General features: G+C 51.1%; 1 protein-coding gene across 1 annotated transcript in view; it reads left to right on the top strand.

The window, feature by feature from the left end:
• LOC137359868 (serine/threonine-protein kinase Nek9) overlaps positions 1-19,737 on the top strand; it is a 156,547-nt gene extending 136,810 nt beyond the window's left edge. The window contains exons 17-23 of the mRNA XM_068025549.1: positions 3,045-3,215; positions 9,324-9,383; positions 11,000-11,166; positions 12,656-12,817; positions 16,768-16,965; positions 17,308-17,361; positions 17,668-19,737. Of these exons, the coding sequence (XP_067881650.1) occupies positions 3,045-3,215; positions 9,324-9,383; positions 11,000-11,166; positions 12,656-12,817; positions 16,768-16,965; positions 17,308-17,361; positions 17,668-17,916 (1,061 nt within the window). The 3' untranslated portion in view covers positions 17,917-19,737. The remainder of the gene's footprint in view (positions 1-3,044; positions 3,216-9,323; positions 9,384-10,999; positions 11,167-12,655; positions 12,818-16,767; positions 16,966-17,307; positions 17,362-17,667) is intronic.
• Positions 19,738-21,851: the final 2,114 nt, after the last annotated feature.

The raw sequence follows: 21,851 nt of genomic DNA, 5'->3' as shown, positions 1-21,851 counted from the left end.
TAACTCTGATGATGAACTCCCATTGAGAGGAGCTGGTAACTCTGATGATGAACTCCCATTGAGAGGAGCTGGTAACTCTGATGATGAACTCCTATTGAGAGGAGCTGGTAGCTCTGGTGATGAACTCCCATTGAGAGGAGCTGGTAACTCTGATGATGAACTCCTATTGAGAGGAGCTGGTAGCTCTGATGATGAACTCCTATTGAGAGGAGCTGGTAGCTCTGATGACGAACTCCTATTGAGAGGAGCTGTTAGCTCTGATGATGAACTCCTATTGAGAGGAGCTGGTAGCTCTGATGATGAACTATTGAGAGGAGCTGGTAGCTCTGATGAACTCCTATTAAGAGGAGCTGGTAGCTCTGATGATGAACTCCCATTGAGAGGAGCTGGTAGCTCTGATGATGAACTATTGAGAGGAGCTGGTAGCTCTGATGATGAACTATTGAGAGGAGCTGGTAGCTCTGATGAACTCCTATTGAGAGGAGCTGGTAGCTCTGATGATGAACTCCTATTGAGAGGAGCTGGTAGCTCTGATGATGAACTCCTATTGAGAGGAGCTGGTAGCTCTGGTGATGAACCCCCATTGCAAGGAGCTGGTAGCTCTGATGAACTATTGAGAGGAGCTGGTAGCTCTGATGATGAACTCCTATTGAGAGGAGCTGGTAGCTCTGATGATGAACTCCTATTGAGCGGAGCTGGTAGCTCTGGTGTTGAACTCCTATTGAGAGGATCTGATTCTCTGCTCTTGGACAATCACTACATTTTGCCGATGTATGTTAATCTTCACTAGTTAGTGGTGACATAGTCAAAGCAGTGACATTCAATAGCTTTATTTCTTTCCTCTGTGTGCAAAGCACTTTACAAATGCAGCAGGGTTAACAGACAGAGTGCAATAAATAAACGCATGCATTCTAACATTACACTAATATTTAGAGCACATAATGTCTCTTTTTACAGCATAAACCTTTAGCAAGTTTCAATTTATCTCCTTTCCCTTGATTGGCTCCCTTTGCCTCCTGACTTCACAGTAATTTTCCATAGTTCCCAGACTGATCTAAAGTCCAGGTTACCCTGTTTGTGCGTCATTTCCTTATATGTCTGCTTTTACTTCTTTGTATCTCTATTTTCTGTGTGAAATTTATACGGATGTGTCTCAGCAGCTACAGTCAAGGGCCTTTTCTATTTGTTTCTTTGGGCAGACTTTCAAGGTCCAGCCGCAATGCCTTATTCGGTAAACTACTAAGATCGTAAGAAATAGAAGCATGAGTAGGCCATTCGGCCCCTCGAGCCTGTTCATCCATTCAATAAGATCATGGCTGACCTGATTGTGGCCTCAATTCCACTTTCCTACCTGTTCTCTCCCCCCCCCCACCCCACCCCCTCCAATAACCCTTGACTTTCTTGTCTATCAAAAATTTGTCAGACTCAGCCTTGAATATATTCAATGGCACAGCCTCCACTGCTCACTGGGGAAGAGAATTCCAAAGATTAACAGCCCTCTGAGAGATGAAATTTCTGCTCATCTGTGTCTTAAATTGGAGTCTTATTTTAAAACGGTGCCCCCTAATCTAGGTTCCCCCACATGGGGAAACATCCTCTCAGCATCTACCCTGTCAAGCGCCCTCAGAATCTTAGATGTTTCAATAAGATCACCTCTTATTCTTCTAAACTCTAAGTTTCGGCCAACCTGTTCAACTTTTCCTCATAAGTGAAACCGTTTCATCCCAGGAAACAGCCGAGTGAACCTTCTCTGAATTGCTTCCAATGCATGTATATCCCTCCTTAAATGAGGAGACCAAAACCTTACGCAGTACTCTAGATGTGGTCTCACCAATGCCCTGTACACTTGTAGCAAGACTTCCCTACTTTTGTACTCCATCCCCCTTGCAATAAATGCCAGCATTCTATTTATCTTCCTAATTACTTGCTGTACCTGCATGCTAATTTTTTGTGATCCACGTACAAAAACATCCAGATGCCTCTGTACTGCAGCATTCTGCAGTCTCTCTCCATTTAAATAATGTTCTGCTTTTCTATTCTTCCTGCCAAAAGGGACAACCTCACATTTTCCCACATTGTACTCCAACTGCCAAATTTTTGCCCACTCACTTAACCTATTGATATCCCTCAGCAGACTCTTTGTGTCCTCCTCACAACTTGTTTTCTTACTTATCTTTGTATTGTCAGCAAATTTGGCTACAATACACTCAGTCCCTTCATGCAAGTCATGAATATAGATCGTAAATAGTTGAGGCGCCAACACTGATACATGTGGCACTCCACAAGTTACAATTTGCCAACCTAAAAATGTATTCTGACCTTCTGTTTCCAGCTAGTTAGCCAACCCTCCATCCATGCTAATGTATTACCTCAACACCATGAGCTCTTATCTTGTGTCGTCACCTTTTATAATATGGCACCTTATCGAATACCTTTTGGAAATCCAAATATACTACATCTACTGGTTCCCCTTTATCCACCCTGCTTGTTACATCCTCAAAGACCTCTGATAAATTTGTCAAACGCCTTTTTCCTTTCATAAAACCATGTTGACGCTGCCAGATTGCATTTTGATTTTCTAAATGTCCTGTTACTACTTCCTTAATAATGGATTCCAGCATTTTCTCCATGACATGTTAGGTTAACTGGCCTATAGTTTCCTGCTTTCTGCCTCCCTGCTGTTGAATAGAGGTGTTACATTTCCGGGTTCAGTTATATACACATACTGTCTTGCGATATGATTTCTATTTATACGCTGCCAGTTTTTAACATCCCAACTACCTCCATGCCTCCTCTCATACGCAATGACACGACAATCTGCTGTTCATTGTTGAGCTCCATTAGTTGTGAAGTGTGTTGTCAATGGGAGCAGCAGTTTGCAGGGCATGTGTATTCACAGTGAATGATGAAACTTTTTGATTGACCAATGCATTAACCTGTGAAACTGTTGACCTTGAGCACTTTGGAGCAGATGGTCCCATTCAGGACAGAATGTTGCTATAATTTAAGCAACTGATAATTCCTCTGTCCATTGTCTTTGCCAGATAACCAGATCTTTGCCTGGGGTAATGGTGGGAACGGCCGCCTTGGAATGACGGCCACAGAGAAAGGTTTTGGTTCTGAAGTCTGCACCTCTTGGCCTCGGCCGATTTTCGGCACCCTTCACAACGTCTCAGACTTGTCTTGCCACGGCTGGCACACCGTTCTCATCGCCGGTGAGTAGACTGCAGTACTCCCTGGGGCGCTGTCTGATGCTGGCAATTGTTCCAATTCTCCTGTACCAAAACAACACGTCAGGAATAGAGCCAGCACCAGGATCACCCAATAGGAAAGACATTTTAAAATGGAAAAAAGCCCTCACACACCGCCACCATTCAAATAAATCTCCACAATATCCCACCATCCCCTCCTGAAGATGCCGACTCTCACTGCTGTACGGGTCCCCTCCTCTTCTGAAGGTGCTGACTCTCACTGCTGTACGGGTCTCCTCCTCTCCTGAAGGTGCTGACTCTATCTGGGGTACAGGACCCTCCTCTCCTGAAGGTGCTGACTCTATCTGGAGTATGGGTCCCCTCCTCTCCTGAAGGTGCTGACTCTCACTGGGGTACGGGTCCCCTGCTCTCCTGAAGATGCTGACTCTTAATGGGGTACGAGACCCCTCCTCTCCTGAAGGTGCTGACTCTCACTGGGGTACGGGTCCCCTCCTCTCCTGGAGGTGCTGACTCTCACTGGGGTACGGGTCCCCTCCTCTCCTGGAGGTGCTGACTCTCACTGGGGTACGAGTCCCCTCCTCTCCTGAAGGTGCTGACTCTCACTGGAGTATGGGTCCCCTCCTCTCCTGAAGGTGCTGACTCTCACTGGAGTATGGGTCCCCTCCTCTCCTGAAGGTGCTGACTCTCACTGGAGTATGGGTCCCCTCCTCTCCTGAAGGTGCTGACTCTCACTGGAGTATGGGTCCCCTCCTCTCCTGGAGGTGCTGACTCTCACTGGGGTACGGGTCCCCTCCTCTCCTGAAGGTGCTGACTCTCACTGGAGTATGGGTCCCCTCCTCTCCTGAAGGTGCTGACTCTCACTGGGGTACGAGTCCCCTCCTCTCCTGGAGGTGCTGACTCTCACTGGGGTACGAGTCCCCTCCTCTCCTGAAGGTGCTGACTCTCACTGGAGTATGGGTCCCCTCCTCTCCTGAAGGTGCTGACTCTCACTGGAGTATGGGTCCCCTCCTCTCCTGAAGGTGCTGACTCTCACTGGAGTATGGGTCCCCTCCTCTCCTGAAGGTGCTGACTCTCACTGGAGTATGGGTCCCCTCCTCTCCTGAAGGTGCTGACTCTCACTGGAGTATGGGTCCCCTCCTCTCCTGAAGGTGCTGACTCTCACTGGAGTATGGGTCCCCTCCTCTCCTGGAGGTGCTGACTCTCACTGGGGTACGAGTCCCCTCCTCTCCTGAAGGTGCTGACTCTCACTGGAGTATGGGTCCCCTCCTCTCCTGAAGGTGCTGACTCTCACTGGAGTATGGGTCCCCTCCTCTCCTGAAGGTGCTGACTCTCACTGGAGTATGGGTCCCCTCCTCTCCTGAAGGTGCTGACTCTCACTGGAGTATGGGTCCCCTCCTCTCCTGGAGGTGCTGACTCTCACTGGGGTACGGGTCCCCTCCTCTCCTGAAGGTGCTGACTCTCACTGGAGTATGGGTCCCCTCCTCTCCTGAAGGTGCTGACTCTCACTGGGGTACGAGTCCCCTCCTCTCCTGGAGGTGCTGACTCTCACTGGGGTACGAGTCCCCTCCTCTCCTGAAGGTGCTGACTCTCACTGGAGTATGGGTCCCCTCCTCTCCTGAAGGTGCTGACTCTCACTGGAGTATGGGTCCCCTCCTCTCCTGAAGGTGCTGACTCTCACTGGAGTATGGGTCCCCTCCTCTCCTGAAGGTGCTGACTCTCACTGGAGTATGGGTCCCCTCCTCTCCTGGAGGTGCTGACTCTCACTGGGGTACGGGTCCCCTCCTGTCCTGAAGGTGCTGACTCTCACTGGGGTACGGGTCCCCTCCTCTCCTGAAGGTGCTGACTCTCACTGGAGTATGGGTCCCCTCCTCTCCTGGAGGTGCTGACTCTCACTGGGGTACGAGTCCCCTCCTCTCCTGAAGGTGCTGACTCTCACTGGAGTATGGGTCCCCTCCTCTCCTGGAGGTGCTGACTCTCACTGGAGTACGGGTCCCCTCCTCTCCTGAAGGTGCTGACTCTCACTGGAGTATGGGTCCCCTCCTCTCCTGAAGGTGCTGACTCTCACTGGAGTACGGGTCCCCTCCTCTCCTGAAGGTGCTGACTCTCACTGGAGTATGGGTCCCCTCCTCTCCTGGAGGTGCTGACTCTCACTGGGGTACGGGTCCCCTCCTCTCCTGAAGGTGCTGACTCTCACTGGGGTACGGGTCCCCTCCTCTCCTGAAGGTGCTGACTCTCACTGGGGTACGGGTCCCCTCCTCTCCTGAAGGTGCTGTCTCTCACTGGGGTACGGGTCCCCTCCTCTCCTGAAGGTGCTGTCTCTCACTGGGGTACGGGTCCCCTCCTCTCCTGAAGGTGCTGACTCTCACTGGGGTACGGGTCCCCTCCTCTCCTGAAGGTGCTGACTCTCACTGGGGTACGGGTCCCCTCCTCTCCTGAAGGTGCTGACTCTCACTGGGGTACGGGTCCCCTCCTCTCCTGAAGGTGCTGACTCTCACTGGGGTACGGGTCCCCTCCTCTCCTGAAGGTGCTGACTCTCACTGGGGTACGAGTCCCCTCCTCTCCTGAAGGTGCTGACTCTCACTGGAGTATGGGTCCCCTCCTCTCCTGGAGGTGCTGACACTCACTGGGGTACGGGTCCCCTCCTCTCCTGAAGGTGCTGACTCTCACTGGAGTATGGGTCCCCTCCTCTCCTGAAGGTGCTGACTCTCACTGGGGTACGGGTCCCCTCCTCTCCTGAAGGTGCTGACTCTCACTGGAGTACGGGTCCCCTCCTCTCCTGAAGGTGCTGACTCTCACTGGAGTACGGGTCCCCTCCTCTCCTGAAGGTGCTGACTCTCACTGGGGTTTGGGTTTAATTGGCACTGGCTTCTTTTTTGTGATTGGGTATTGCTGGTAAGGCCTGTATGTGTGTCCCATCCCTAAACAACTAACTGTCTCGCTAGGCTATTCCAGTGTGCAGTTAGGAGTGGCATTGCTGTGGGTCTGAAGTCCCATGTAGGCCAGACTGGGTAAGGACAGCAGATTTTCTTGCCTAATGGATATCGTGAACCAGATGGGCTTTCATGACAGTCCAACAGTTTCATTGTCACAATTGCTGAGAGTAGCTTTTATTCCAGATTTATTTGATTAACTGAATTTGAACAGTGCAGTGTTACACTGGAGAATCAGACTGAAATGCATCTTCAAGTCCTGGTGTGGGACTTGAACCCACAAAGTTCTGATTCAGAGGCATGAGTGCTACCCACTGAGTGACAACTGAAACTGGAATGCCACTTTATATGAGCTCCCAGAGTGTGGAGGGTTTGTATCGAAGAGTTCTCTGATTTATAGTATAAAACATTGGTGGACGCCAACGTGGGACTGCCCAATCTTCTCACGCTTTGTCGAGCTCAGAGCCTGTTTCCGTTCTGTGCTAACTCAGAGAATCCTGATATTAGCTCAGAGAATCCTGATGTGGAATCTATATGGGTGGAGCTAAGAAAGACCAAGGGGTATGGTGGGTATTGTATATAGACCCCCAAACAGCAGTGGTGATGTAGAGGATGGCATTAAACAGGAAATTAGAGACGCATGCAATAAGGGTGCAACTTTAATTATGGGTGACGTTAATCTACATATAGATTGGGCAAACCAAATTAGCAATAATACTGTAGAGGAGGAATTTCTGGAGTGCGTACGTGATGGTTTTTTGGACAAATACGGTGAGGAACTAACTAGAGAACAGGCCATCCTAGACTGGGTATTGTGTAATAAGAAAGGATTAGGTAACAGTCTAGTTGTGCGGGTTCCCTTGGGGAAGAGCGACCATAACATGATAGAATTCTTCATTAAGATGGAGAGTGAGAGAGTTGATTCCGAGACTAGGGTCCTGAATCTATATAAAGGAAACCATGAAGGTATGAGGCGCGGGTTAGCTATGATTGATTGGGGAATGTTACTGAAAGGGTTGACAGTGGATAGGCAATGGCTAGCATTTAAAGAGTGCATGGATGAATTACAACAATTCTTCATTCCTCTCTGGCGCAATAATAAAACAGGTGGCTCAACCGTGGCTTACAAAAGAAATTAGGAATAGTATTAGATCCAAGGAGGAGAAATATAAAATGGCCAGAACAAGCAGCAAACCTGAGGATTGGGAGCAGTTTAGAATTCAGCAAAGGAGGACAAAGGGATTGATTAAGAAGGGGAAAATAGAGTATGAGAATAAGCTTCCAGAGAACATAAAAACTGACTGTAAAAGCTTCTATAGATATGTGAAGAGAAAAAGATTAGTGAAGACAAATGTGGGTCCCTTACAGTCCGAAATGGGAGAATTTATAATGGGGAACAAAGAAATGGTAGACCAATTAAATACATACTGTGGTTCTGTCTTCACAAAGGAGGACACAAATTACCTCCCAGAAATGTTGGGGAACATAGGGTCTAGTGAGAAGGAGGAACTGTATGAAATCCGTATTAGTAGGGAAATAGTGTAAGGCAAATTGATGGGATTGAAGACCGATAAATCCCCAGGGCCTGATAATCTACATCCCAGAGTACTTAACGAAGTGGCCCTAGAAATAGTAGATGCATTGCTGGTCATTTTTCAAAATCCTAGAGACTCTGGAACAGTTCCAATGGATTGGACGGTAACTAATGTAACCCCACTATTTAAAAAAAGGAGGTAAAGAGAAAACAGGGAATTATAGACAGGTTAGCCTGACATCAGTAGTGGGGAAAATGCTGGAGTCCATTATAAAAGATGTAATAGCAGATCACTTGGAAAACAATGACAGGATCGGACAAAATCAACATGGATTTACGAAAGGGAAATCATGCTTGACAAATCGACTGGAATTTTTTGAGGATGTAACTAGTTTGATAGATGAGGCAGAACCAGTGGATGTGGTGTATTTGGACTTTCAAAAGACTTTCGATAAGTCCCACATAAGAGATTAGCATGCAAAATTAAAGCACATGGGATTGGGGGTTAGGTACTGACATGAATAGAGAACTGGTTGGCAGACAGGAAACAAAGAGTAGGAATAAACGGGTCTTATTCCGAGTGGCAGGCAGTGACCAGTGGGGTACCGCAGGGATCAGTGCTAGGACCCCAGCTATTCACAGTATATATTAATGATGTAGATGAGGGAATTAAGTGTAATATATCCAAGTTTGCAGACGACACAAAGCTGGGTGGGAGTGTGAGCTGTGAGGAGGACGCAGAGAAGCTCCTGTGTGATTTGGACAGGTTGAGTGAGTGAGCAAATACATGGCAGATGCAGTATAATGTGGATAAATGTGAGGTTATTCACTTTGGTGGCAAAATCAGAAAGGCAGATTATTGGGAAAGTGATAGGTGCAGCAAGACCTGGGTGTCCTTGTGCTCCAGTTGCTGAAAGTAAGCATGCAGGTGCAACAGGCAGTTAAGTAGGCAAATGGTATGTTGGCCTTCAAAGCAAGAGGATTCGAGTACAGAAGCAGGGATGTCTTGCTGCAATTATTCAAGGCCTTGGTGAGATCACATCTGGAGTATTGTGTGCACTTTTGTTCTCCTTACCTGGGAAAGGATGTTCTTGCTATGGAGGGAGTGCAGCGAAGATTCACCAGACTGATTCCTGGGATGGCAGGACTGACGTATGAAGAGAGATTGGGTCGATTAGGCTTGTATTCGCTAGGGTTTAGAAGAATGAGAGGGGATCTCATAGAAACGTACAAAATTCTAACAGGACTGGACAGACTAGATGCAGGAAGGATGTTCCCGATGGCGGGGGAATCCAGGACCAGGGGTCACAGTCTAAAGATAAGGGGTAAGCTATTTAGGACTGAGATGAGGAGAGATTTCTTCACCCAGAGAGTTGTGAACCTGTGGAATTCTCTACCACAGAAAGCAGTTGAGGCCAAATCATTAAATATATTCAAGAAAGAGTTAGATATAACTCTTGGGGCTAAAGGGATCAAGGGATACGGGGAGAAAACGGGACCAGGATATTGAGTTTGGATGATCAGCCAAGATCGTATTGAATGGCGGAGCAGGCTTGAAGGGCCGAATGGCCTACTTTTGCTCCTATTTTTCTATGTTCTATGCTCTATGTAACTCCAGAAACAAACACTGTGTCCTTGTTATTCCAGAAATCGTGTTTGCGTCAAAAACCATTCGATCGAACAGCAGCGGGCTGTCTATTGGAGTTGGTGAGTGTGATTGTCATGCATCACGTATCATGGCTACATAGATAGCTGCTCCCATTAGTTGATGGTGCAAGGACTAGGGAACACAGATATTGGGTTTTGGGCAAGGAATGCAGGGGGAATGTGAGGTTGAACTTTTTTTTACATAGCCAGTGGTAATGAGCTGGAACTCTCTGCCAACGAGGATGATGGAAGCTGAGATTATGAGTGATTTCACAAGGAAATTGGATGAGAACCTGATGGAAATAAACTGGTCTCTGTGGACAGAATGGGGGAATGGAACTGAGTGGATTGCTCTAATTAAAGCCAGCATGGATTCAATGGGCTGAATGGCCTCCTGTGCCATAATAACTCTATGATTCTGTGATAAGTGCGTGTTTGTGCCACAGTGTATTTGTGTAACTGTGCAGAAATGTGTACAAATTAAGTTCCACACATTATATATGTAATCCTGTGTCTGCTTAAAAGAATATAAATGAGCTAGTTAGGTTATGTGCTCACACACATTGTGTGTCGCGGTGCGTGTGACGCAGTGTGTCAGTGGATGTAAGTGCTTGCCCGGTTGTTAAGCTGCTGATGACGGGTGATGTTACCTGTTAATATAGAGGATCTGATGCCCCAGAATAAGGAATTGCTGTCTGTAGCGTATGACCGGATCATGTTTGAAAACAGTAGGAGAGATGCTTAGGTCATTCGGGGGGTAGATGATATCAACTAGTTAGAAATAGTTGTCAATTGGCAATTTTAGTCTCTTTCTGTATGTTATAAATTAGAAAAGTTTTAGCCATATTGTAATGTAAATAAATCAATAGCAAATATAAAGTGATGCCAAGAGTATAAGACAGGCCCTGCCAAATAACTGTAAAGCTTATAGAGCTGGATTTGTCTCTGCATGTATTCCAAAGCTTGATAAAGTTTGAGCTCACAAGAAATTAGACAAACCAAAGTCATAACCCCGGTGCCCCACCCATAGTTTCCTAGATGTAATTTACCACCCAGCCCCCCGCCCCCGCAACAACACCAAGCCCCTAACCCTTTGCGGTGGCCGTTTACCGGACTTGACCTTGTGGACGAGCTGTGTACTTACTTGTAAAGATCACTCGTTCCAGCATGCAGTAGTAATAAACTGTAGGAGTGAGGAGAGGAGTCCCACAGTGCGGAGGGGAGTCTGAGGGAGGGGAGGAGTCCCACAGTGCAGAGAGAGACTGAGGGAGGGGAGGGGTCCCACAGTGCGGAGGGGAGTCTGAGGGAGGGAAGGAGTCTCTCAGTGCGAGAGGAGACTGACGGAAGGGGAGGGGTCCCATAATGCAGAGGGAGACTGAGGGAGGGAAGGAGTCCCACAGTGTGAGGACAGACTGAGGCAGGAGGTGGGGAGTGGGGCCGGGGGGGTGGGGGGGGAGTCCCATTGTGTGAGGAGAGACTGAGGGAGGGGGATTGTGGAGTTCCACAGTATGAAGGCCCTGGGTAAGAATGCATTTCTGAGACTTGTGAGCTGGGTCCTGCTCAGGTGTGTAGTACAGTGTGTTTTATATTGATGCTGCTGTATTTGCTCCTGTGTATCTGCTGCCATATGTTCACCGCAATACCTACTATTGTCTGACCTTCTTGGTGTCCGTCAGTTCCGCAGGGGTCGACAGTGGAGGCCGATTTCGGAAATGAGCAGGATGATGATGGACAAAATGGGATGAAAAGAACAGCAGAGGACAAGCGAGGAATTAGAACCTTAAACCCACTCAAGTCTTCCAGTAATCTAACGGACAGCTCCTGTCCTCAGTGGCTTTTACAGGTGATCGCTGACGGTGGGGGAGGGTACAGCTTTAAACTCAGGAGAAGGGCATGCAGAATGACACTGAGTTCAATCCCAGCTCTCTTATCAGCCAGTTCACTTTAGCTGGGCAGCAGGAGGGGCATTAGAGTCCACTGGGGTTACGCTGTGCAAATAAGCCAGTATTCCTGCTCTGTTCACTATCCACTGATCCCTGCTGTGTGTGTGCAGGTGTAGGGCAGTGCATCCCAGGTTCAATAGCTTCCAACACTGAAGAATGGCCACTTTGGTGAATACAACAAGGTGAACAGTGATCCTGTTAACACAGCATGAGTCTGATGAGAAGTGAGAGAGGTCTCCATTTTTGCAGTTTGACAGTGGGTCAATCAAACGCATACTCATCCCTCAACTCAGCCTGTCTGTGTGGGCGAAGTGGCTACAGTATTTGGGCGACGTGGGTACAGTATTTGTGGGCGATATAAATACAGTATTTGTACGACATGGGTACAGTGTTTGGGCAACGTGAGTACAGTGTTTGGGTGCGACGTGGGTACAGTGTTTGGGCGCGACGTGGGTACAGTGTTGGCAACGTGGGTACAGCATTTGGTCGACGTGGGTACAGTATTTGTGGGCGAAGTGGGTGCAGTATTTGTGGGCGAAGTGAGTACAGTATTTGTGATGTGGGTACAGTATTTGTGGGCGAAGTGGGTACAGTATTTGCGACGTGGGTACAGTGTGGGCGACGTGGGTACAGTATGTGGGCAATATGGGTACAGTATTTGTGGGCGAAGTGGGTACAGTATTTGTGGGCGACGTGGGTGCAGTATTTGGCGACGTAGATACAGTATTTGTGGGCGAAGTGGGTACAGTGTTTGTGATGTGGGTACAGTGTTTGTGGGCGAAGTGGGTACAGTGTTTGTGATGTGGGTACAGTGTTTGTGGGCGAAGTGGGTACAATGTTTGTGATGTGGGTACAGTGTTTGTGGGCGAAGTGGGTACAGTGTTTGTCTGTTCTCTGAGCGATTAGAATGATCTGTTGGTTGAAGTTTGCACTGTGTCCCTCTTTGGTGGCTGGAGTAGGTTTTCCGTGGGCGGGTGGGGGTTGTTTTTGGGGGAGTGGCTGGGCGGGATGTTCATGGGTTTGGTGTGTACACAGGCCCATGTTGGGTGGTTCCGCCTCTGTATCAGCATGTGTGTGCATGTGGGGTGGCGTGTCCATGTGTGTGCATGTGGGGTGGCGTGTCCATGTGTTTGCAGGGCAGGATGCTGTACATGTGTTTATCCAGTTGTCTGTGCACCTATGCGTGTAATGGGCAGAATGAGCACGGTGGAGGGGTGTGTTTGGTGCGCGGGGTGGGGGACAGTATGAGCGGGATGTCTCGCTGTGCATTGAGTCATCTGGGTACATGCCGTGCGCGTGCGTGTACACAGGGTGGCAGGCAGTGCGTGAACTGGTGAATGTGTACCTGATCTGTCAAACCTCATTAATGGCTGTCTACTGGTTTTCCAGGAGCTGGAGAATGCTGAGTTTATCCCGATCCCGGAAAGTCCTGGAGACACGGCCAAGCTACTGACATATTCCTGTCGGGAGACACTTCCTTACGAGAAGCTAAAGGAAGTGAAAACTGCAGAGAATGTTCCGGGTGAATCAGAGGAAATAAAGCCGCCAGCGGTAAGTGACTGTGCAGCCACTGAACTGGGAGCAAGGTTAACACCTCCACCCCACAGACACCCAGCTCCCAGTCCAGGCCCAGGACTCACTCTGCGCATGAAGTCTGATTAGGAAGTGCAGCACCTAGTGGGATTTGGGAGTGAGTCACCACAAGTCAAGGCAGTAATGATTTGGAGGCAGCGATGTGGGTTGTATGAGCAAGGGGACGCTGTGGAAATGAGCAAGTTAGAGTAGGAACCACTCAGCAGGTCTGGCGGCATCACAGATGCTGCCAGACCTGCTGAGTGGTTCCAGCATTTCTTGTTTTTATTTCAGATTTCCAGCATCCGCAGTATTTTGCTTTTATTTAAGTTAGAGTAGGAGATGGTTTCAGGGCTTAAGAAGGAGGAAGAGGATAGGAGGAACAAGAAGAGAAAGTTCTTCTGTGCTGTCCATGGAGAGTGTACATGAAACCAAGCACCTTTCACATTTCATCAATTCAGCAAATTTATACAAACCAGTCTCCCACTTGTTGGTTGAGGGATAAATATTGGCCAGCACATCAGGAGTAACTGCCCTGCTCTTTGGTGTATTGCAGTGGGATCTTTTATGTCTGCCTGAGAAGACATCAATGAATTGATGGCTTCCTGTTGAGGTTCCAGTAGCAAAGGCCCTCAGATACCGGTTGAAGCACTGAGAAACACAGCAGAATCATTTTGCAATTTGTGCTGAGTTACTGAGGGAATAAACCATTTTTGCCATTCAACTTGTTAATTTCTTTCTCTCTGTCTTTTCTTGCCTGTTATCACTCGGTCTGTCACTCTCTGTCTGTCGGTCTGTCTCTCTCTCTCGGTCTGTCTCTCTCTCTCGGTCTGTCTCTCTCTCTCGGTCTGTCTCTCTCTCTCGGTCTGTCTCTCTCTCTCGGTCTGTCTCTCTCTCTCGGTCTGTCTCTCTCTCTCGGTCTGTCTCTCTCTCTCGGTCTGTCTCTCTCTCGGTCTGTCTCTCTCGGGGTCTGTCTCTCTCTCTCGGTCTGTCTCTCTCTCTCGGTCTGTCTCTCTCTCTGTCTGTCTCTCTCTCGGTCGGTCTCTCTCTCTCGGTCGGTCTCTCTCTCTCGGTCGGTCTCTCTCTCGGTCGGTCTCTCTCTCGGTCGGTCTCTCTCTCGGTCGGTCTCTCTCTCGGTCGGTCTCTCTCTCGGTCGGTCTCTCTCTCTCTCGGTCTGTCTCTCTCTCGGTCTGTCTCTCTCTCGGTCTGTCTCTCTCTCTCGGTCTGTCTCTCTCTCTCGGTCTGTCTCTCTCTCTCGGTCTGTCTCTCTCTCTCGGTCTGTCTCTCTCTCTCGGTCTGTCTCTCTCTCTCGGTCTGTCTCTCTCTCTCGGTCTGTCTCTTTCTCGGTCTGTCTCTCTCTCTGTCTGTCTCTCTCTCTGTCTGTCTCTCTCTCGGTCTGTCTCTCTCTCGGTCGGTCTCTCTCTCTCTCTCGGTCGGTCTCTCTCTCTCTCGGTCTGTCTCTCTCTCTCGGTCTGTCTCTCTCTCTCTCGGTCTGTCTCTCTCTCTCGGTCTGTCTCTCTCTCTCGGTCTGTCTCTCTCTCTCGGTCTGTCTCTCTCTCTCGGTCTGTCTCTCTCTCTCGGTCTGTCTCTCTCTCTGTCTGTCTCTCTCTCTGTCTGTCTCTCTCTCTGTCTGTCTCTCTCTCGGTCTGTCTCTCTCTCGGTCGGTCTCTCTCTCTCTCTCGGTCGGTCTCTCTCTCTCTCTCGGTCGGTCTCTCTCTCGGTCGGTCTCTCTCTCTCTCGGTCGGTCTCTCTCTCTCTCGGTCTGTCTCTCTCTCTCGGTCTGTCTCTCTCTCTCGGTCTGTCTCTCTCTCTCTCGGTCTGTCTCTCTCTCTCTCGGTCTCTCTCTCTCTCGGTCTCTCTCTCTCTCTCTCGGTCTCTCTCTCTCTCTCTCGGTCTCTCTCTCTCGGTCTCTCTCTCTCGGTCTCTCTCTCTCGGGGTCTGTCTCTCTCTCGGTCTGTCTCTCTCTCTCGGTCTGTCTCTCTCTCTCTCGGTCTGTCTCTCTCTCTCTCGGTCTGTCTCTCTCTCTCTCGGTCTCTCTCTCTCGGTCTGTCTCTCTCTCTCTCGGTCTGTCTCTCTCTCTCTCGGTCTGTCTCTCTCTCTCTCGGTCTGTCTCTCTCTCTCTCGGTCTGTCTCGGGGTCTGTCTCTCTCTCGGTCTCTCTCTCTCGGGGTCTGTCTCTCTCTCTCGGTCTGTCTCTCTCTCTCGGTCTGTCTCTCTCTCTCGGTCTGTCTCTCTCTCTCGGTCTGTCTCTCTCTCTCGGTCTGTCTCTCTCTCTCGGTCTCTCTCTCTCTCGGTCTCTCTGTCTCTCGGGGTCTGTCTCTCTCTCGGGGTCTCTCTCTCTCGGTCTCTCTCTCTCTCTCTCGGTCTCTCTCTCTCTCTCTCGGTCTCTCTCTCTCTCTCGGTCTCGGTCTCTCTCTCTCGGTCTCTCTCTCTCGGTCTCTCTCTCTCGGTCTCTCTCTCTCGGTCTCTCTCTCTCGGTCTCTCTCTCTCGGTCTCTCTCTCTCGGGGTCTGTCTCTCTTTCTCGGGGTCTGTCTCTCTCTCTCTCGGTCTGTCTCTCTCTCTCTCGGTCTGTCTCTCTCTCTCTCGGTCTGTCTCTCTCTCTCTCGGTCTGTCTCTCTCTCTCTCGGTCTGTCTCTCTCTCTCTCGGTCTGTCTCTCTCTCTCGGTCTGTCTCTCTCTCTCGGTCTGTCTCTCTCTCTCGGTCTGTCTCTCTCTCTCGGTCTGTCTCTCTCTCTCGGTCTCTCTCTCGGTCTCTCTCTCGGTCTGTCTCTCTCTCTCTCTCGGTCTGTCTCTCTCTCTCTCTCGGTCTGTCTCTCTGTCTCGGTCTCTCTCTCCCTCGGTCTCTCTCTCCCTCGGCCTGTCTTTCTCTCTCTCGGTCTGTCTCTCTCTCTCTCGGTCTGTCTCTCTCTCTCTCGGTCTGTCTCTCTCTCTCGGTCTGTCTCTCTCTCTCGGTCTGTCTCTCTCTCTCGGTCTGTCTCTCTCTCTCGGTCTCTCTCTCTCTCGGTCTCTCTCTCGGTCTGTCTCTCTCTCTCTCTCGGTCTGTCTCTCTCTCTCTCTCGGTCTGTCTCTCTGTCTCGGTCTCTCTCTCCCTCGGTCTCTCTCTCCCTCGGCCTGTCTTTCTCTCTCGGTCGGTCTCTCTCTCTCTCGGTCTGCCTTTCTCTCTCGGTCGCTCTCTCTGGCTCGGTCTCTTTCTCTCTCTCTCGGTCGGTCTGTCTGTCTGTCTCTCTCTCTTGGTCTCTCGCTGTGTCACGCTCTCTCGCTCCGCCACGCTCTCGCGCTCCGCCCCTCTCTCGCGCTCCGCCCCTCTCTCGCGCTCCGCCCCTCTCTCGCGCTCCGCCCCTCTCTCGCGCTCCGCCCCTCTCTCGCGCTCCGCCCCTCTCTCGCGCTCCGCCCCTCTCTCGCGCTCCGCCCCTCTCTCTCGCTCCGCCACACACTCTCGCTCCGCCACACACTCTCGCTCCGCCACACACTCTCGCTCCGCCCCTCTCTCTCGCTCCGCCACGCTCTCTCGCTCCGCGCCTCTCTCGCGCTCCGCCCCCTCTCTCTGCCTCTCTGTGTGTCTCTCTCTGTCATTCTCGTGCTCTGCGTCACACTCTCCGTCTCTCTTTCTGTCTCACTCGATGTTTTTGTCTCTCTCTTTCTCTGGCTCTCTGCCTGCCTCTGTATCTCTCTTTGGTTTTCTCTCTCTCTGTCTATTTCTCTCTCTCTGTCTTTCTACCTGCCTCTGTCTCTCTTTGTATTTTGCTTTCTCTCTGTCTATCTGTCTGTTTCTCTCCATCTGCCTCTGTCTCTCGCTCTGTCCGTCTCTCTTTACCTCGCTATCTGTCATTCTCTTTCACTCTCTGTCTGTCTCTCCTATGCACTGTGGCCCACGCACGTGCTTTGTCTGTCTCTGCCTCTCTCCTACCTGCTACCTGTACATCTTTCTAGGTGAAATCCCATTGTGTCTCGGAGGATTGTGCCCACTTTAAGTCGCCGTGCGTGTGCAGTGATCTGCGAGGTGAGTTGAGGAGGTTTCAGGAGGTGCTGACTCAATGTTTGACTGAACGACAGAGTGAGCAGCAGGAGAGGGAGCAGCTCAGTGCTGAGATACACAGGCTGAGCAAGGAAATGGAAGCAATGTCTCGGGTAAGGAACTTTTTCACCTTCATATTATAGTCAAGTGGTTGGTAAAAATTTTGAAGTGAATTTCCAACCTTTAAAGATGACCAGTAAAAGACCAGAGCTTCTGCTAATCACAGCTCTTATCAGATGGAGCATTTTACACCAGACACCTATTAATATTCAAAATCACACTTCCCCCAAAATAAACTAGTGACCATTCAAAGGGTGAGAATGTCCCCACGGCTTGGAGAATATCCCCAGACTGTCACCGGGGCAACTCCCTGGATCAGAGAGATGGGTCTCTGGGGGATGTTTACCTGTTTTCTGTTCCTCACTGAAACCCCTTCCTTGTGTTTTACTTGACAGTTACAAGAAAACCTGACAAAGAAAGAGGAAACGATTGACCATCTGGAGAGGCAGGTCAGTGAGGCCAAGGGGTCAGGGTCAGGGAGGCCCCGGTGCTGGGGGTCGGGGGTCAGGGAGGCCCCGGTGCTGGGAGTCGGGGTTCAGGGAGGCCCCGGTGGTGGGGGTCAGGGAGGGCCCCGGTGCTGGGGTCAGGGGTCAGGGAGGCCCTGGTGCCGGGGGTCAGTAACAGTCTGTGCCTGTCTTGGTATAGTTTCATGTTGACACTTTTCCATTCCTTGGCACTAACAGCTCCCACTGCATCTGTATGTGGTGGGTTTTCTGATTGCCTGCTGATGATACCCTGTCCTGTTTGTTCCACAGTTTCAAGCCCAGCTGGAGGAGAATCGCAGGCTCTGGTCCGCCATTGATACGTTGAAAGACCGAGGATTGGAATGTGATGTGAAAGAGATCTCACAGCTGCCAGTCATTTCAAGCAAGGATCATAGAGCTGTTTCAGAACCTTGTCCACAATCAGTGACATCAGACATTGAGTCTGGGCCAGGAGCAAACCAAGATTTCAGCTTGCATACTAGTCCTACGGTCACTGGCTCTTTTTGTCAGATTGAGTAGCGTGCAGTCGAGCACACACAGCTTTCATGCATTTCCAATAGGCTCCACCAAACCCGACAATTGGAAAGGGCCCAGTGCCAGAGAACTTGTGCCGTTATTCATGCCCCACACAGAAACCACAGGAAGCGGTGGGCAAAATATTGGAACAGTGTTACTTCAGAACAAGGGTGCTTGAGAATTGAAGTATTTGACACCCATTGGGTGAAGTAGTTTGACGGTGTGATTATATAAGTGGGTGTTAAGAGCGACTGGGAGAGGTGTTGGAACACATTTACCTGTTTCCTCTTAGCTACATGGTGAGTTTGCTTAAGTGTATATCTTTCTAGGAGATGGTCCAAGCCCATTTGATTGTAGATGCTGGGATGGGTCAGTTTTTACTTTCAGTGCCTTAAAGCTGTAGAATATAGCCCAGCCGCATGGCACAATCTAGTGCCTTATAACCAAACAGTGCTTGTGAGTTACAGTGTTGATGAGGATTTTGCACAGATATCTTGGTGCTGCAGGGTCTTTGGGTGTAACAGTGACGGGGGTGAATGCCTCACAGTAACTACACAGTGAATTCTCTACCCAGGCTGTGCCACACCCTGCAGGATCCCTTCATTAATCATGGGGCAGAGAGGGGAAGATGCTGTGTGTATAACAGGTTCTTAGGCAGGATTCACAGTTACTGGGCTGGAAGCTGAATTAAAAGAGGGAAGAACAAGGCATGAGGGCCTGAAGTTTCAAATAAAAAGAACTTTCTGGAGATTTCCAGCAGCTCAGTAGTGGGAATGAAAGTCAAGTTCATGTTTGGGGTCTGCCGAACTTGTGCCAGTCACTGACTGTTGTACTGCCCCAATCCCTGTTACTGATGTAGTTTCCCTCAGTTAGTGCAGCAGGACCCTGGCAACAGAGGGGATATTGGGCATTGTGGTGACTGGCACAGTAGAAATCTGACTCCATGTCCATGGGACACTGGCTCAGCCTATTAGCTGTATCTTCAGCATGGAGCCTTTCCTTCCAGAATGTGTCGAGACAGAGGATGTAGATCTGGAAAAAGGTGGTGGAAATGATCCTGGGATTTGTGGCATTTAATGTAGTTTTGGATAGGAGCTCCCTGGAGCCCTGATCCAGGGACTCGGGTTGAACGAGTCGAAGCGTTCACCGATCGTCTCCTTGCACAACATCTACCTTTTCTGCATCATCAGTTTTTCATACACATTCCTAAAACAAACATTGATTGGTGTGCTGGGTCAAAGGGACAGTTGCAGAGTCTTCAATTCAGGAGATAATTAGATGTTAGATGTGGTTCAGTCTGTAATAGCAAAAGGTTTGATCCATTGGGATTCTGTCCATTGGGAGTGAGTGGTAGGGGGTTTAATCCATTGGGATTCTGTCTATTGGGAGTGAGTGGTAGGGGGTTTGATCCATTGGGATTCTGTCTATTGGGAGTGAGTGGTAGGGGGTTTGATCCATTGGGATTCTGTCTATTGGGAGTGAGTGGTAGGGGGTTTAATCCATTGGGATTCTGTCTATTGGGAGTGAGTGGTAGGGGGTTTGATCCATTGGGATTCTAGTCAGATGATGCTCGAGATGGGTGATGTGTAATATTGCTGGTTAAGGTGTAAGTGTGGTTTGCCAAAGTGGATTCATTCAGAAAATTCACAGCTTTACTCTGATCCTTTCCGTCTGATTGCTCTGATCTCAGGATTGGGTTTCGACAACAATATGGCAGATTGTGCTTGGCTTGAGGGCTTAATGAGCTGCAATCTGTGCGAAGATGTGGGAAATCCTGGAGGAATGGGGGCAGGGGTGAGGACGAGTGGGCTGTTGGAGGAGACGGGGGCGCTGTTGTTGGAGGGGGAGACGGGAGGGGGGGGGGGTTGTCGGATGGGGAGACGGGAGGGGGGGGGGTTGTCGGAGGGGTTGTTGGGAGGGGGGATTGTCGGAGGGGGGATTGTCGGAGGGGGAGATGGGAGGGGGGGGTTTGTCGGAGGGGTTGTTGGGAGGGGGTGGTTGTCGGAGGGGTTGACGGGAGAGGGGGGTTGACGGGGGTGGGGTTTGTCGGAGGGGGAGGTTTGTCGGAGGGGTTGTTGGGAGGGGGGGGTTGTCGGATGGGGAGACGGGAGGGGGGGGGTTTGTCGGAGGGGTTGTTGGGGGGGGGGGGTTGTTGGAGGGGGGGGTTTGTCGGAGGGGGGGACGGGTGAAGGTGTCGGAGGGGGAGACGGGGGAGGGGGTTGTCGGATGGGGAGACGGGAGGGGGGTTGTCGGATGGGGAGATGGGAGGGGGGGGTTTGTCGGAGGGGTTTTTGGGGGGGGGGTTGTCGGAGCGGGGGACGGGGGGGTGGTCGGAGGGGGAGACGGGGGAGGTGTCGGAGGGGGAGACGGGGGAGGGGGTTTGTCGGAGGGGTTGTTGGAGGGGGAGTTGTTGGAGCGGGGGACGGGGGGGGTGGTCGGAGGGGGAGACGGGTGAAGGTGTCGGAGGGGGAGATGGGGGAGGTGTTGGAGGGGGAGACGGGGGAGGGGGTTTGTCGGAGGGGTTGTTGGGGGGGGGTTGTTGGAGCGGGGGACGGGGGGGGGTGGTCGGAGGGGGAGACGGGGGAGGTGTCGGAGGGGGAGACGGGGGAGGGGGTTTGTCGGGGGGGGGGGGTTGTTGGAGCGGGGGACGGGGGGGGGGTGGTCGGAGGGGGAGACGGGTGAAGGTGTCGGAGGGGGAGACGGGGGAGGGGGTTTGTCGGAGGGGTTGTTGGGGGGGGGTTGTTGGAGCGGGGGACGGGGGGGGGTGGTCGGAGGGGGAGACGGGAGGGGGGTTTGTCGGAGGGGTTGTTGGGGGGGGTGGTCGGAGGGGGAGACGGGTGAAGGTGTCAGAGGGGGAGACGGGGGAGGGGGTTGTCGGATGGGGAGACGGGAGGGGGGTTTGTCGGAGGGGTTGTTGGGGGGGGGGGGTTGTTGGAGCGGGGGACGGGGGGGAGGTGGTCGGAGGGGGAGACGGGGGAGGTGTCGGAGGGGGAGACGGGGGAGGTGTCGGAGGGGGAGACGGGGGAGGTGTCGGAGGGGGAGACGGGGGAGGTGTCGGAGGGGGAGACGGGGGAGGTGTCGGAGGGGGAGACGGGGGAGGTGTCGGAGGGGGAGACGGGGGAGGTGTCGGAGGGGGAGACGGGGGAGGTGTCGGAGGGGGAGACGGGGGAGGGGGTTTGTCGGAGGGGTTGTTGAGGGGGGGGGTTGTTGGAGCGGGGGAGGGGGTTTGTCGGAGGGGTTGTTGAGGGGGGGGGTTGTTGGAGCGGGGGAGGGGGTTTGTCGGAGGGGTTGTTGAGGGGGGGGGTTGTTGGAGCGGGGGAGGGGGTTTGTCGGAGGGGTTGTTGGGGGACGGGGTTGTTTGTGATCAGATGGTGTTTTTAAAACCTGATTTCTGCCTTTGTTGTGATTCGGCCACAAACTCGTCATTAAATTGTCGGAGTCTCTCAGAACAAACCCAACTGGAACCCGCAATTGCATCAGGTAAACGTTTGGTGACTCTATCCTCTACTCTTTCCTGATAATCCAGCACAACTTCAATGTTTCTCTCAGGTTTTCCTGGGAATGGTTCCTGGCCAGTGACTATTTGGTCATTGTTTGAACTGAGGTCGGAGGCTGTGTCTGAAGCTTCTCCTTGTGTTTTAATTTATACTGGCCCAGCCCCTCTCTGCTGCTGTGTAATGCTCCCTACCGATAGCCCTGGCTTACTAAGTCTCTAAACACTAAATCATGTCTGAACACTAATTTTATATGCTTAATGCCATTTAGAATAAAGGTGTTATCAAAATAAAATACTTTGAAGCCTGGTGTGGCTTCTGCCTGTATATTGTGTTGGTGCCAGTGTCATTTAACAAGTTGAAACGGAACATCTACATGGGGCAGCACGGAACAGGGAGAGTGGAGGGAGGGTGTTGAGCACAAGGGAGCTTTCCTCTCGGTGG

Source organism: Heterodontus francisci, unplaced genomic scaffold (genome assembly GCF_036365525.1).
Source record: "Heterodontus francisci isolate sHetFra1 unplaced genomic scaffold, sHetFra1.hap1 HAP1_SCAFFOLD_724, whole genome shotgun sequence".
NCBI lineage: Eukaryota > Metazoa > Chordata > Chondrichthyes > Heterodontiformes > Heterodontidae > Heterodontus > Heterodontus francisci.
This window is presented reverse-complemented; position numbering and strand designations above follow the sequence as displayed.